Source organism: Jaculus jaculus, chromosome 6 (assembly GCF_020740685.1).
Source record: "Jaculus jaculus isolate mJacJac1 chromosome 6, mJacJac1.mat.Y.cur, whole genome shotgun sequence".
In the NCBI taxonomy this organism is placed as follows: Eukaryota; Metazoa; Chordata; class Mammalia; order Rodentia; family Dipodidae; genus Jaculus; species Jaculus jaculus.
Window position 1 is genome coordinate 139539898 of NC_059107.1, and position 13528 is coordinate 139553425.

General features: G+C 36.3%; 1 protein-coding gene across 4 annotated transcripts in view; it reads right to left on the reverse strand.

The window, feature by feature from the left end:
* Positions 1-708: 708 nt before the first annotated feature.
* Positions 709-13528, reverse strand: part of Cdk17 (cyclin dependent kinase 17) — a 99845-nt gene continuing 87025 nt past the window's right edge. For 2 of the 4 annotated variants that reach the window (XM_045152857.1, XM_045152859.1), the window contains 6 exons: positions 10944-11064; positions 9381-9478; positions 8805-8910; positions 6159-6201; positions 5184-5274; positions 709-2981 (listed from right to left, as the gene is read on the reverse strand). In XM_045152857.1, the coding sequence (XP_045008792.1) occupies positions 2866-2981; positions 5184-5274; positions 6159-6201; positions 8805-8910; positions 9381-9478; positions 10944-11064 (575 nt within the window). In that variant the 3' untranslated portion in view covers positions 709-2865. The remainder of the gene's footprint in view (positions 2982-5183; positions 5275-6158; positions 6202-8804; positions 8911-9380; positions 9479-10943; positions 11065-13528) is intronic. The other 2 variants (XM_045152858.1, XM_004650197.3) reach the window with 2 other exon arrangements.

The window sequence follows — 13528 nt, forward strand, 5'->3', positions numbered from 1 at the left end:
ATGCTATTTTAACACCACAAAGAAAGTAAAGAAAAAACAGTATGTACTTGTTATGAGTCTGAAAGGTAGCTAATATAACCCCACAGAGTGCAGACGCTGTTCACACCCACATTGCATATTCAAGATGTGTTATCCCCAGCACCTGGAAAGAAAACAAAAAGGGCTTCTTCTCTTACCTTAAAGAACCTTGTCAGTTTAAGAGGATTTATAAGCATTCAAGGTTCAAAATTTCTGAGTTTCAATTGTTTTTGCTGCAAAGTTTTCAGAGTCTGAATGAGGCTCAAGTGTCAATGAGCAAAAGTGCTTGTTTGCTTGCCAAATTCCTTAAGAAAATGAAAAAACATCCCTAAAACTTCCTAGGGAGAGAGTTTTATCTCACAACTGAAAATATTACTGCACCTTTCTGGTGAGAATCAACTTAAGGACAACTGCAGGCCAAATTTGCAACAAATCAAACACAGAGCCTATGAAATTACAATCCAATACTCATGAATGCTATCTTACAAAATCACAACGGAGATCACAAGCACTAATTACACAGTGACTGTCACTTTTGCACAGCGAGCCTTCATTATTCTACAAAAGAACCATAAAAAGGTTATGTTCCCACTGCACAGTTTTTTCCCCAGGAAAGAACAGTGACTCAACAAAAACACGTCTTATACAACATGGAGATTTTGTTATTAAAAATTTCAAAACCAAATGAAGGAATTTTCACATAATATTTATAACCTTCAAGGTACAATATTAATACATGTCTGTCAGTTAGAAATAACAGCAGTTTGTTAGGATTCAGGGTTTAACATAAAACCAATTTACAAATGTGAAAAGCAGTAGTGGTCCAATATTCACCATTACACATGAATCTGCTTCCAGAATTTTTTTAAAAAATTAAAATTTCAGTATCTTGAAATATTAAAATAACACCCTGAAACATGCCACAATCACTATTCACAAATAAAGTTAAAATGAAATATACAAAACTCACTTAATACTGTTAAATAACAATAAAAACTACAAGATTTCCTGAAGAGAAATGGTAGGACCCCTGAATGTTTTACAGTGAATGGCAGGAAACAAAATTAAGTTATGACTACTTTCATGATAAGGCAAAAATTTACACAACCATTTCAAAATATACCAATTAATATTTATAATTTGTAAGATGCACTAAACAATAGTATTTTTAAATGAACACAAATGCTTAAAACACTGTTAACAACACCAAAGTGTTTATGATGTTCAAGGAGATGCTTAACTGAAATAATATCTCTGAAAAACAGGTAATACCTACAAAAGCTTTAAAGCAATGCTCTAAGTTCTCATTTCTCTCATTTGTAATTTATCATGGCTCATTTCATAGTATAGCTTTCAGATGATTCCAAGTGAAATTTATTGAAACACACAAAGCCCCCAGATGAAATAAACGATTTCCCAATGAAGTATCATCTTTTCTAGTAAAATACATGTGTGTTTAAAACAAAGAAGACCTTTCATGTCTGAATGGACTTAATTGTTAAATTTTAACTAAATTAAAGCACAATGTAAGATAGTTAATTAAGTGAATTAGCATACAAATATCCAGTAATATATAATACACATTTCTAAAAGGAGGAATAAAGAAAATAAATAATTTTCATGTTTTAATTTATCGGTGTCTAATGTGAGAACCCACAATGTGTCAGATATTCACTTGCCTGAATCAACTTTTGCATCACATGCTTTCCTAGGCATCATGTGCTTATCAGTAGCTTAGCTACTCTATTTGCCAATGTTCAATAAGAAATTATATGTAGCATGAACTTAGAGTGTTCAAGATGGCTCACTTATTTTACTGTTAAGCAAAGCTAAATATACATTCCAGGAAACACTGCAGTTTAATTTTAAAAACAAACGAACAAAAAATGCAGCAGTAAAACAAATTGTGAGGAGAACAGATGCGTTCACATCAAATAAAGCCACTGCAACTTCTTTAGGCATTCAACTGTTATGTTAAATAAACAGACAGTAGTTATTTAGCAGCAATGATTCCGCAATAAATAATGCACTGTGTTTCTCAGTCCTGCACAAAAATTGCAGCTACAGTTACATCGAAAGCTGTAACCTAATGGCTCTACTGGCAGAGAAGACCTTAAAACCAACTGTACAAAAAATTGTCACACTGTGACAACAAATATAAAAACAATCTGTAGTCTGAAATAAAAAGACTCCACTGTGAAGAGGACAGTGTAGACAAACGGAGATTCCAAGTCCACCAAAAGAAATAATTGCCTTCAGATTTGAGTCCTTGATTGGTAAGAAAGGCTGGGGGCTGGGCTTGAAACCATGTTATCAGACTTAAAAGAGCATGCTCTGTCTTCTGTTCTTCACATGTCCTAAAATATAAAGTCATTTTATGAGGCAGTTCAAGGTTCAGTTTTATCCTACATACAGTATCTGGCGACTCTAGGAAGCTAACGTTCCCACCAGCAAAAGCTAATGTTCCACGGTGAGAGTGATCACACTGTCTTAAATGACCCTCTGGTTGATGGGGTCAGTCTACAGCTTCTATGCTTCGAAGCGATGAACCTGATGACTAAGGAAGCACAAGGTGTGTCTTCTGCCTCAGGCACCAGGGATGGCGTGTGCAGTGATCAAGCCAGGTCACTTGTAAAAGGTCTCTGTGCCATCTGCAGCTTTCAGGATCTCTGACTTGACTGAGTCAGATTTCTCTCTGAAGATTTACTGAGCTGCCCATATCATACAGAAAAGTGAGTACGTGCAATGCTAAACACACACAGTTTTGGAATGTACTATACATTGGTTTATACATCAATAATTTTACTGATTAACTTATAAACCAAAAGCTTGGGTCCACACAAAAATTCATGATTGACATGTGAAATGGTTTATGACAAACACACCTGTCTCTGGATAAGAAGAATTTCGAAAACCCGGGTCCTTTTGCAACTGAATCTCTTTCAAACTGAATATTGAGACGCCTAAAATGCACAGACAAAAATTATTACATGAAAGTCTAACATAATTAATAAATATAAATCCACTATACAAAAAACATTTTAAAAAGCACATACTGATTCAACATAAAACACTTACTTTACATTTACAAGATGGCCGGCTGGAAGACTTCCTTTTTTCCCCCAGTGTTTTGAAGAGGAAAGCAAATTAAGTAATACCACCCAGAACCTTTCTCCTCCAACTCTGCTTTAAATTCTGACAAAATATACATAGCCTCAAGACTTAGTAGGGCATTTCTAGGGTCTTATTATAGCTGTCTGTCCTTTACCTGTCACTTTATGACAAATATGCTAGGCTCTCAAAACTGTCTTGAGATGAAGATAAAATACTGGGAACAGGTTTGTACAACTGAAACTACCTACCTCAAACTGAAGCGTGGATTAGTAATGAAACGTAAAGACTGTCTTTAGAGCTGGAGAGATGGTTTAGCAGTTAAGGTGCTTGCTTGCAAAGCCAAAGGACCCAGGTTTGAGGCCCTAGGATCCCTGTAAGCTAGATGTACAAGGTGGTGCATACATCTGGAGTTTGTGTACAGTGGCTGAAGGCCCTGAATCTCTTTCTTTCTCAAATAAACAAAATAAAATATTTTTAATATTTTTTAAAGCCAATACTGTCTTTAAAAAAACAAACAGCAAAAATCATTAAGTATGGTGTAAATCCCAGTACTGGGAGACAGGGCCAAGAAGTATTGTCTCAAATTCAGAGACTTGTCCCACAGAGAGTTCCAGAAAAGCCAGGACTACACAGCAAGATACTGTCTCAAAAAAGACAAGGAAAGAGCCGGGTGTGGTGGCGCACGCCTTTAATCCCACTGGGAGGCAGAGGTAGGAGGATTGCCGTGAGTTCGAGGCCACCTTGAGACTACATAGTGAATTCCAGGTCAGCCTGGGCTAGAGTGAGACTCAACCTCAAAAAACAAAAACAAAAACAAACAAACAAAAAAAGATACTGTTGGGCTGGAGAGATGGCTTAGCAGTTAAGCGCTTGCCTGTGAAGCCTAAGGACCCCGGTTCGAGGCTCGGTTCCCCAGGTTCCACGTTAGCCAGATGCACAAGGGGGCGCACGCGTCTGGAGTTCGTTTGCAGAGGCTGGAAGCCCTGGTGCGCCCATTCTCTCTCTCCCCCTCTGTCTTTCTCTCTGTGTCTGTCACTCTCAAATAAATAAATAAATAATTTAAATTAAAAAAAAAGACGAGGAAATAAAACTATATTGCCATTCATTTCCAATCTCTATCACAGATTATGTTAAGGAGGATGTTTTTTATTCTGATCAGCTTTGTTACTGACTGCAACCCAAAACTCAACTAGTGAGTACCACCCAGTAAAAGAGAGTGAAAAGCTAATGAAAGCTTTGCACAGGGAGTCCTCACAGACTCATCTAGTTTCCTAGTTACTTCATTTGAAGTAAAACACTGGGGCAACTTAAAATGAAAATAAGCCATTATTATCTTGGCATGGGAAATCTGCTATTTTCTTGAATTTGATGATAGATTTAGCCACTGTTTTAGACAGTAAAGTCAGAATGTCCACAAGAAAGAAAAAACACCTTTATTTCTCAGGTGGGAAATGTAATTTCTGAGCAAACCACCTTATATTTTGATTTGACTTCACTAATCATTATAGAAATCCACTTCTAACCCTGAACTGGAAGCAAGATTGGGCCACAGGGGAACATTATCAGATGGCATATCCCAACTTAAATCCAGTAAAATTAATGGCCCATAACCAAGTGTCACTCTTTTCCTAGAAAGGAGAGGCAATATCCTCAATGTTATGAGAAACAAAATGGAAAAATAATACATATATGTTCCTTGAAATTATCCAATTACAAAAAAAAGGAAGACTAAAATTTTAGATGTAAAAAATCAGTGATAGGCTAGAGAGATGGCTTAGTGGTTAAAGATGCTTCTTTGCAAAGCCTGATGTCCTGGGATCAAATCCCTAATGCTGATGTAAAGTCTAATGCACCAAATGGAACATGTATCTGGAATTCATTTGCAGTGGCAAAAGTCCCTGGCATGCTGGCATGCCCATACTTTCTCTCCCTAATAAATAAAGTATTTTTTAAAACAATCAATAATCATCTTCCTTAACTTAGTCTATTTGTCTTTAACCTTAAACAAATGAAAATAAAAGGGAGAAAAAACACTTTAGAATTTCTCTTACTTTCTGGTAAAGCATGTATTCTTGGTCCCAGACTGCGAAAGTATACATGTTTCATGGCTTCTTCTGCTGAAACCCTTTTCTTAGATTCATACTGTGAAAAGACAAAGAATTGCTTCATTAATTTTTTCATTTTACTGCAAATAGCTGAGGAAAGGAAAATTAATGAATAGACTAAATTTTTTAAATTGTGATTAATTAATATGATTATTTTTCTAGCATCAATTTGGAATACTCCTGATACACTCAAATTGTAGAAATAATTATATCTCAGTTCCACCTTTCCCAAATATATTTGAATTTTCAGTGAAAATTTAGAATCTCTGTGTTTTCTACAAAGTGATGAGAAATGAAAATATTCAACCTTTGATGTTACTTTTCTCTGTGAACACCAAAGTTCTGATGGAAATAAACACAGTGCCTTTATACCAGACATTTTTAGTTACCTCTCCCAGGCCCACTGCCCCTTTCTCCTTAATGGCACAACCTAGATTTGTTCAAGGTGTCCATGTTTTCTCCTCCAACAGATGGATTATGAATCCTGACAGTTGTCAGTTAAGGCGAATTATTACAAGCTTGCTCCCCAATTCCCAGCCTCTCACACAATTAATATTCTGGCCAGTAAGACTTGGGAAGAAGCCTTGGAGAGGTTTCTGTGAGAAAGCCTTTGCTTTCAAGATATGAGAAGTTTAATGTGGCTGGTACCACCCTTATCCTCCCTCTTCTTCCTGCTGTGGAGGAAATTATAAGTGGCATTTGGAGGTTCAGCATCCTGTAAGGAAGTAAGTATAAGGAAAAAGAGAACGTAAGAGAACATGAGTTGCAGAGAAAATGATCTTGCATTGCCTGAAGCATTCTAGAATTTAACATAAATAATCTTATTGTCATTAGTAGTATGAGGGAGGTGTTACTAATTCCATTTTATGCAAGGAACTGATGCCACCTATCCATTTAATTATGAAATAAAATGTTACTTACCTGAAGAAATTTTGTTATCAACTCAATTCCTTCAGAGTCTAACCTAGAAATTAAAAAAAAAACACGTGACCATTTATACTTTTAACTGATAAGAACTTCTCAAATAAATATTTTCCCTTGCTAAATTTAAGGGTCCTAAAATAGCCACTCTTGCTGCTTTCAAATAGACTCAAACATGTTTTAACCGTAAAAGACTTATCTTGCCATTTGCTTGAGAACAAACCATAAATAACTTGGCTGCAATTCAAATTTTCAATATTCAAGAAAACAATATTAAAGCTATAAACTTCTTTTAGTGAGCTTTCTATCCCAAAGTAAGGTAACCTTTATTACAAGGAAAGTGTAACACTCATCAGTTTTCACATGTTCCAATGCAGTCAAGCAGTAAGAACATCACTGGCCTATCATCTAAGTGACCTCACATGTGTTATTATGGTTTAAGAAAAACAGATAAACCATTAACACAATTTTACAGAATAATCTGTTCATTAATGAGTACTATCAAATATTAAATATTAAGATCATTTTTAGTGTGCCATAATAACTTCCTAAAACTCCAGTTATAAGGGATACAAATCCAACAATATAATCAATAAGAAAAGCTAGTTATTGTAATAAAATAGACTTGCCTGGAGGTAGTACAGTTAGGAATTTTATTTATTTATTTGAGAGAGAGAGAATATGAGTGGGTGTGTGGAGGGGGGGGTGAGCATGCCAGGGCCTCTGACCACTGAGAATGAACTCCAGATCCATGTACCACTTTGTGCATCTGGCTTTACATGCATATTGGGGAATAGAACCTGGGCCAGTAGGCTTTGCAAGGAAGCACCTTTAACCACTGAACCATCTTCCTGACTCCAGTAATTATTTTGATGGGGTATTTCTCAGGTTCTCTCTCTTCCTCCTTCTCTCAGTTTTTGAGACAAGGATTACAGGAGTGCACCACCATGCCTAGTCTGGACAGTCAGTCTCTTGATCAGAAATCACAGGTTCTACCTTGCACTGCCTCTCATGGCAAAAATACAATTATGAATAAGAAACTTTCTCCTGGATGATGCCAGTGGAGACTATAAATACTACAGCAAAAACATTTTACAAACTTGTAGTCCTCTTTACTTTGTCATCTGCCACATGTCCAGAGATCCTTGGGCACAGGCGAGCTAGGTACTAGTCATGGAGAGTCTGCTTCAAATAGCATCAACCTTCTCAATGAACATATAGCATACACATGACAAAAACAGTAGTTACCTTGGAGAGCTACACAAAAAACACCTAGCTCAGAGCCTGGCACAGTGATGCACACATGTAATCCTAGCCCTTGGAATATGGAGGCAATAGGATCAGGAGTTCAAGGTCATCCTCAGCTACATATCAAGTTTGACATCAGCCTGGGCTACAAACAAAATATATACACAAATGGCTTCACATTATCATCATCCTTCCCACAAAAGCATAATTGAAATATTAGTTGCAATAGTAACAAGAAGAACATCAATTCAGGGGCTAGGGAGACAGATGGCTCAGCAGTTAAAGGTGCATGCTTGCAAAGCATACTGGCCCAGGTTTAATTCCCCAGAATCCAAGTAAAGTCAGATATACAAAGTGGTGCATGTGCCTGTAGTTTCTTTGCAGGATTAAAAGGACCTGGAGTGCTCATTCTCTCTCCCTTTCTCTCAAGTACATATTTTTAAATTTTGTTTATTTTTATTTATTTGAGAGTGACAAAGAGAGAAAGAGAGACATAGAGGGAGAGAGAGAATGAATGAGCACACCAGGACCTCCAGCCACTGCAAACAAACTCTAGATGTAAGCGCCACCTGGTGCATCTGGCTTATGTGGGTCCTGGGGAATTGAGCCTCAAACCAGGGTCATTAGGCTTCACAGGCAAGCGCTTAACTGCTAAGCTACCTTTCCAGCCCTTAAATAAATATTTTTGATACCAGATCTTTTCTGCTCTTTCTTCTCTAGCTTGCGAATAAATGGAACTAGATCAAGTGAGCTATGTCATAAATCAAAAGGGTTATTTACTACTTATTGTTACCTATTACAGACAACATATCTCACAAATAAAATATTTTAACTCAAATTTTAATGGGAGTGTTGCATTCATAACGGGGAGTGGTGTGGAAAGAAATTTTAACTGAATTAGTGACATTTAGTGCACTATATTTTATAGAGGGGTCAGTAAGAGTTTGTATTCAAATACAAATTATGTCAGTAACACTGGCCAAAATATGGATGGATCATCTTGTGCCTGAGTAATAATTTTACTTTTAACATTTTGGTTCCTGTTATTAATTGAAAGAGCGATTCTGTAGAAGGAAAACAGAAATTTTATCATGGTTTTACTGGTGTTGAATGGCTTCATTTTGGGAAAATGATCTATCTACAACAACTTCTCTTAATTCTTTTATGTACATTCTATTTTCATTTATTTACTGTCAATTCTACTTACACATGTCAGTGACTATTTTGGCCACTAAATTATTAAGTTAACATGACAAAGGAATAAATAATTTTAATTAACTTACATAACAAACTATTTGAGAATTACATTATCTATTTGTCCTGAACCTTTGTTCCACAAGTACTTCAAAGATTCTAATGAATCACGGTTTTCCCCCTTTTTACTTAAGACAAAAATACCTGGGTGCATGATTAATTAGAGGTTGTGCCTTATATTTTGGAAAGTTGTAATTCTTGAATTCATCATTTGAAGAAACACTTGGCCATGTTTCCTGAGATGGAGTTCCTGAATTAGAAAAATTACGTATTTACAAATACATACAAAATAAAGTATATAAATTATATATGTATACCAATATGTAAGTAGGCAGAACTAAGATGTCTTAGAGAACTTAATTTTATTAATGAATTAACTTCTTCAACTGAAACTAAAATGGTAGACCACACATAGGAATTTCTGATGCCATTAATAAGATGATGCTTCTCTTTCTCTGTCCATATGACACCACCCAAGCCAGAAATATTCCTCAGTCATATGTGGAAGGCTATTTTCATTAACATTTCCCACTTGTCTCATAAAATCTTTATAGCAAAGATGAAATTCTAAATGAAAAGCAGTTACCGAGAAAGATCTATCTTTGTAACAATTTAGCAAAGTGTAGTTCCTATTAGTAACATCTGCACATGTTTTACATAGTCAACCTAACTAGGTTAACTGTATGTACAAATCACTGGGAAAAGATTTCTTCTATTTACCTAGTAGTCGAAAAATTAAGTGCAATTCATCTTCTACAGTTGATCCTGGAAACAGGGGTCTTCCAGAAGCCATTTCAAAGAAAATACAACCAACTCCCCTTTAAAATATATCACAGAGAAAAAAGAAAAATCAATCTATTTATATATAAGGAAACACATGAGATTTTTTCTTAAGATTCTAGCTTGAAAGAAAAGTTCCTATAGAGCTTTTTAAAATATTTTATATTATATAAGTTATAACAGGTTATATACTATCGTCCCCTCACCCCAACTCCTGTTACCCTGGGGGTCCTCCTCAGTAGGATTATGCTCACTGGGGTCATGAAGGTCTCATTCAGTCCCTATGGGGTGGTGAAGAACCATGCATACCTCAGGGTATTCCTACCCACTCTGTGGCTCATACAGTCTTTTCTGTTCCCTCTTCCACAACTTCCCTGAGCCATGGCAGGCCTGTTGGCAGTCTACAGAGGTATTCTGAAAGGCAACTAATTTACTAAAATTTACTGAAACTTCCATATTCCTAATCCATTTTTTTTCACTTACGGTGTCTAGCTCTCCTCTGCATAATCTTTACAGAATAACACTATATCTAGTGCTGAATGCTAACTATCATTGTGCATGTTACACTCCAAGTGCTTCAGTTATTATCAGATCAAATTTTCTTGTCAGCTACAATGTGCACCAGGGGTGAAACAGAAAAGAGGAAAACCAACTGAAGAGGGGGGTGTAATGACTAAGAGCAGAGCTCGTGGGAGAGCCCAGGCTATTTCTGAAGTGGAGAAAAGCAGGCCATTTGGCTAAAAGGAAATATATGCACTGAAAAGCAGGCTGAGTTCATGAAAACAGTAGTGTACACATGTTTATAAAAATCCTCAAGTATCAGATGAAGGAAACATAGGTAACGAACATGCTGGGAACAAGCTGCCTAGGTATAGGAGAGCCATGACCAAGACCATGTGTGAGAAAGAAGTCTATAATACTTTGACTAGTTTTGAGCAACCTGACACAGGTAGATTTTAGACATTAAATAATGATGAAAATATTTTTAATTACGGTGTCAGATGCTCTTGTCTTTTATGGCTTTTTTATGTTTTACCTCATTTACTTTTATAGAACCATTACTATTTTTACCATTACTATTTTTACCTCCTTAAGTGAGGAAATTAATGCACAACCCAATAATTTGAAGAAAGTTGTTATACAGGGATAAGTGGCAGAATTAGTATTTAAATCTGGATTATTACATTTCCATTCCAGGATTCTTTTTTGTTTTCTTCAAGGTTTAGTCTTGCTCTAGCCCAGGCTGACCTGGAATTCACTATGTAGTTTCATGGTGGCCTTGGACTCACAGCGCACCTCCTACTTCTTCCTCCCAAGTGCTAGGATTAATGGCAGTGCACCACCATGCCAGGCTTGACACCAATGTTTATATCCTATGGCTCTCTCAGCTATTTCCTTACCCATTTGCACGCTGGCGCAACCCCCAACCTTACCCCATGGCATGCTCCTTGTTATCAGCTACTTTCCAAACTACAAATGCTCATAACATCTGTACATATTTACCACATGTCAATCTGTGTTGAGTACTCTGAGGAACCAAGAAGCACGTCAGGTGGCCGATACCACAGTGTGACCACTTCATTTGAATAGGTCTTTGTGGGAACTGATTTGGCTCTGGCTAGTCCTTTATATAACACAAAAGAAGAGAACAAAGCAATAAGTATATGGAGATTGATTAAGAACATAGTAAGTTTCTCAGTCTCTATCCCCACCATAACTTCATTCAAAGTGATGCCTGAGGTGGCTACTCGATGGCTTCTTAAAGCTTCAAAACCAGTTTTACAAAATTTGTTGAATGTACATAGGCCAGGGCCTGGAAATCCTTATGTAATTAAACTCGTTACTTCCATATCCAGAGACTAAGCTGGTATAGTGTCTGGGCTAATCTAAACTTAAAATGTGCATTCTTTGTCAACCTAACGAGGACTCCACTGCTTATTCGGAAAGAAAGACAGGAGCTCACAACTTCATCCCTTTGTCACTAGCATGAGAGTTATTTCCCCTAATCCTCTGTATTCTCATTACCTGAAGTGACTTTATAAACTTATTTTTACCATGTATTTTATTTCTGTTAACAAGGACATTTAAGCAGTGTATAACTTTATATATCTGATTAAAACATAAAATAAAAAATGTCACTAAAAGGTCATTCAATGCTTTATTAAATTGGATAAGATCACAAAGACAGAAATTTAAAAAATTAGGTAGCATTCAATATTATCTTAGTTTAATGCAATTGCTAGTAGGTTTTAACTGGAACAATGCTGTCATTATTTTAATTACAATTTTTTTTTTAATTTTTATTTATTTATTTGAGAGCGACAGACATAGAGAGAAAGACAGATAGAGGGAGAGAGAGAGAATGGGCGCGCCAGGGCTTCCAGCCTCTGCAAACGAACTCCAGACGCGTGCGCCCCCTCGTGCATCTGGCTAACGTGGGACCTGGGGAACTGAGCCTCGAACTAGGGTCCTTAGGCTTCTCAGGCAAGCGCTTAACCGCTAAGCCATCTCTCCAGCCCTTAATTACAATTTTTATTCTAGCATTTTAACTTGGTAAGGGTAAATCCAACAAATTACTTTTTCTATAAGTTTTGGTAATGAGCAAGATGAAGGGCTGCTTGTTGGTTATTCTCCGGATATGAAGAACGGGTTATATGGAGGCAAATGATATGGGTATCAATTTGTCCATCCTATAACTTAAACTATTATAGAAATTTCCAGCTATAATTTCTTCAGCACTTTACTTTTCTGTTCCTGTGAAGATTTTTTTTTTTTTTAATTTGTTTTTCCAGGTAGGGTATTACTCTAGCCCAAGCTGACCTGGAACTCACTCAGTAGTCCCAGGTGGTCCTCAAACTCACAGCAATCCTCCCACCTCTGCCTCCCATGTGCTGGGATTAAAGGCATGCACCATCACACCTGACTTTTTTTTTAAATTTATTTATTTGCAGGGGGACACAAAGAGACTAAAACAGAGAGAACATATGAATGGGTGCACCAGGGTCTACTGCTGCTTCAAACAAACTCTAGACACACATGCCACTTTGTGAGTTTGGCTTTACATGGGTACTGGGGAATTGAACCTGGGCTGGTAGGCTTTGCAAACAAGCACCTCTAACTGCTGAGTCATCTCCCCATCCCCAAGATGCTTGTTTAAACAGACTTCTGATTTATAGTCAGAATTTCAATATTGAAATGAAGGAAGCAATCCCTCCCATGAACTAAATGTGATATGGTAGTATACAAGCCATTTTCTATCATTAATAAAAAGTCTTTATATTTGGAATTCCTAAATCTCTGAATTTCATTGATCACGAGACAGGGGTAGAATTTTCAGAAGAACCAAGATCAATTTTCAGGGGCTGCGGATGTAGCTTAGATAGTGTTTGTTTACCATACACAAAGTTTAGTCCCAGCAACACAAAGGAAAATAGAAAAAAAAAAAAAAACAAGAAAGAAAAGACAACTTATAGAATACTCAAAGTTAAATAAATGACCCTTTTTACTTAAAGCCACAAGTAAATTCACTATGACAGCCAATAAAGCAATAAAGAACTAAAGCAACAGACACAAATGTATAATCTGTGAATTAGTCAGAATTTCTTGCTATCCTGTGGAAAATAAGATTTGCTTATTTGCTTTGTTGAAGCTAGAAGAAAAATGTAAGGTAATCAGAGCTTTTCCAAATTAAAGCTTACTTTTCATAGCTCTTGACAGTTCTTTTGCATTTCAAATGTTCAAACATGGTTTCTGTGTCATTGTCATTCATTTTTGGATTAAAGGTAGAAAACAGTAAATGTAGCTTGGGAAAGAGAGAAGGAGGGGGAAGTAGGGAAAATTAAGGAAATAACGCCATCAATGATGTCTAAGAAGTGATTGTATAATGTATGTAAGCATATAGAAATAACTTGTAATTTCTCATTTAAACACATGTGGCTCATTCATTTCCTTTTTAAGGAAGGAAATATAAATAGAAATTTACCTTTTATTTATTTATTTATTTATTTATTTATTTATTTATTTATTTATTTATTTATTTGAGAGCGACAGACACAGAGAGAAAGACAGATAGAGGGAGAGAGAGAGAA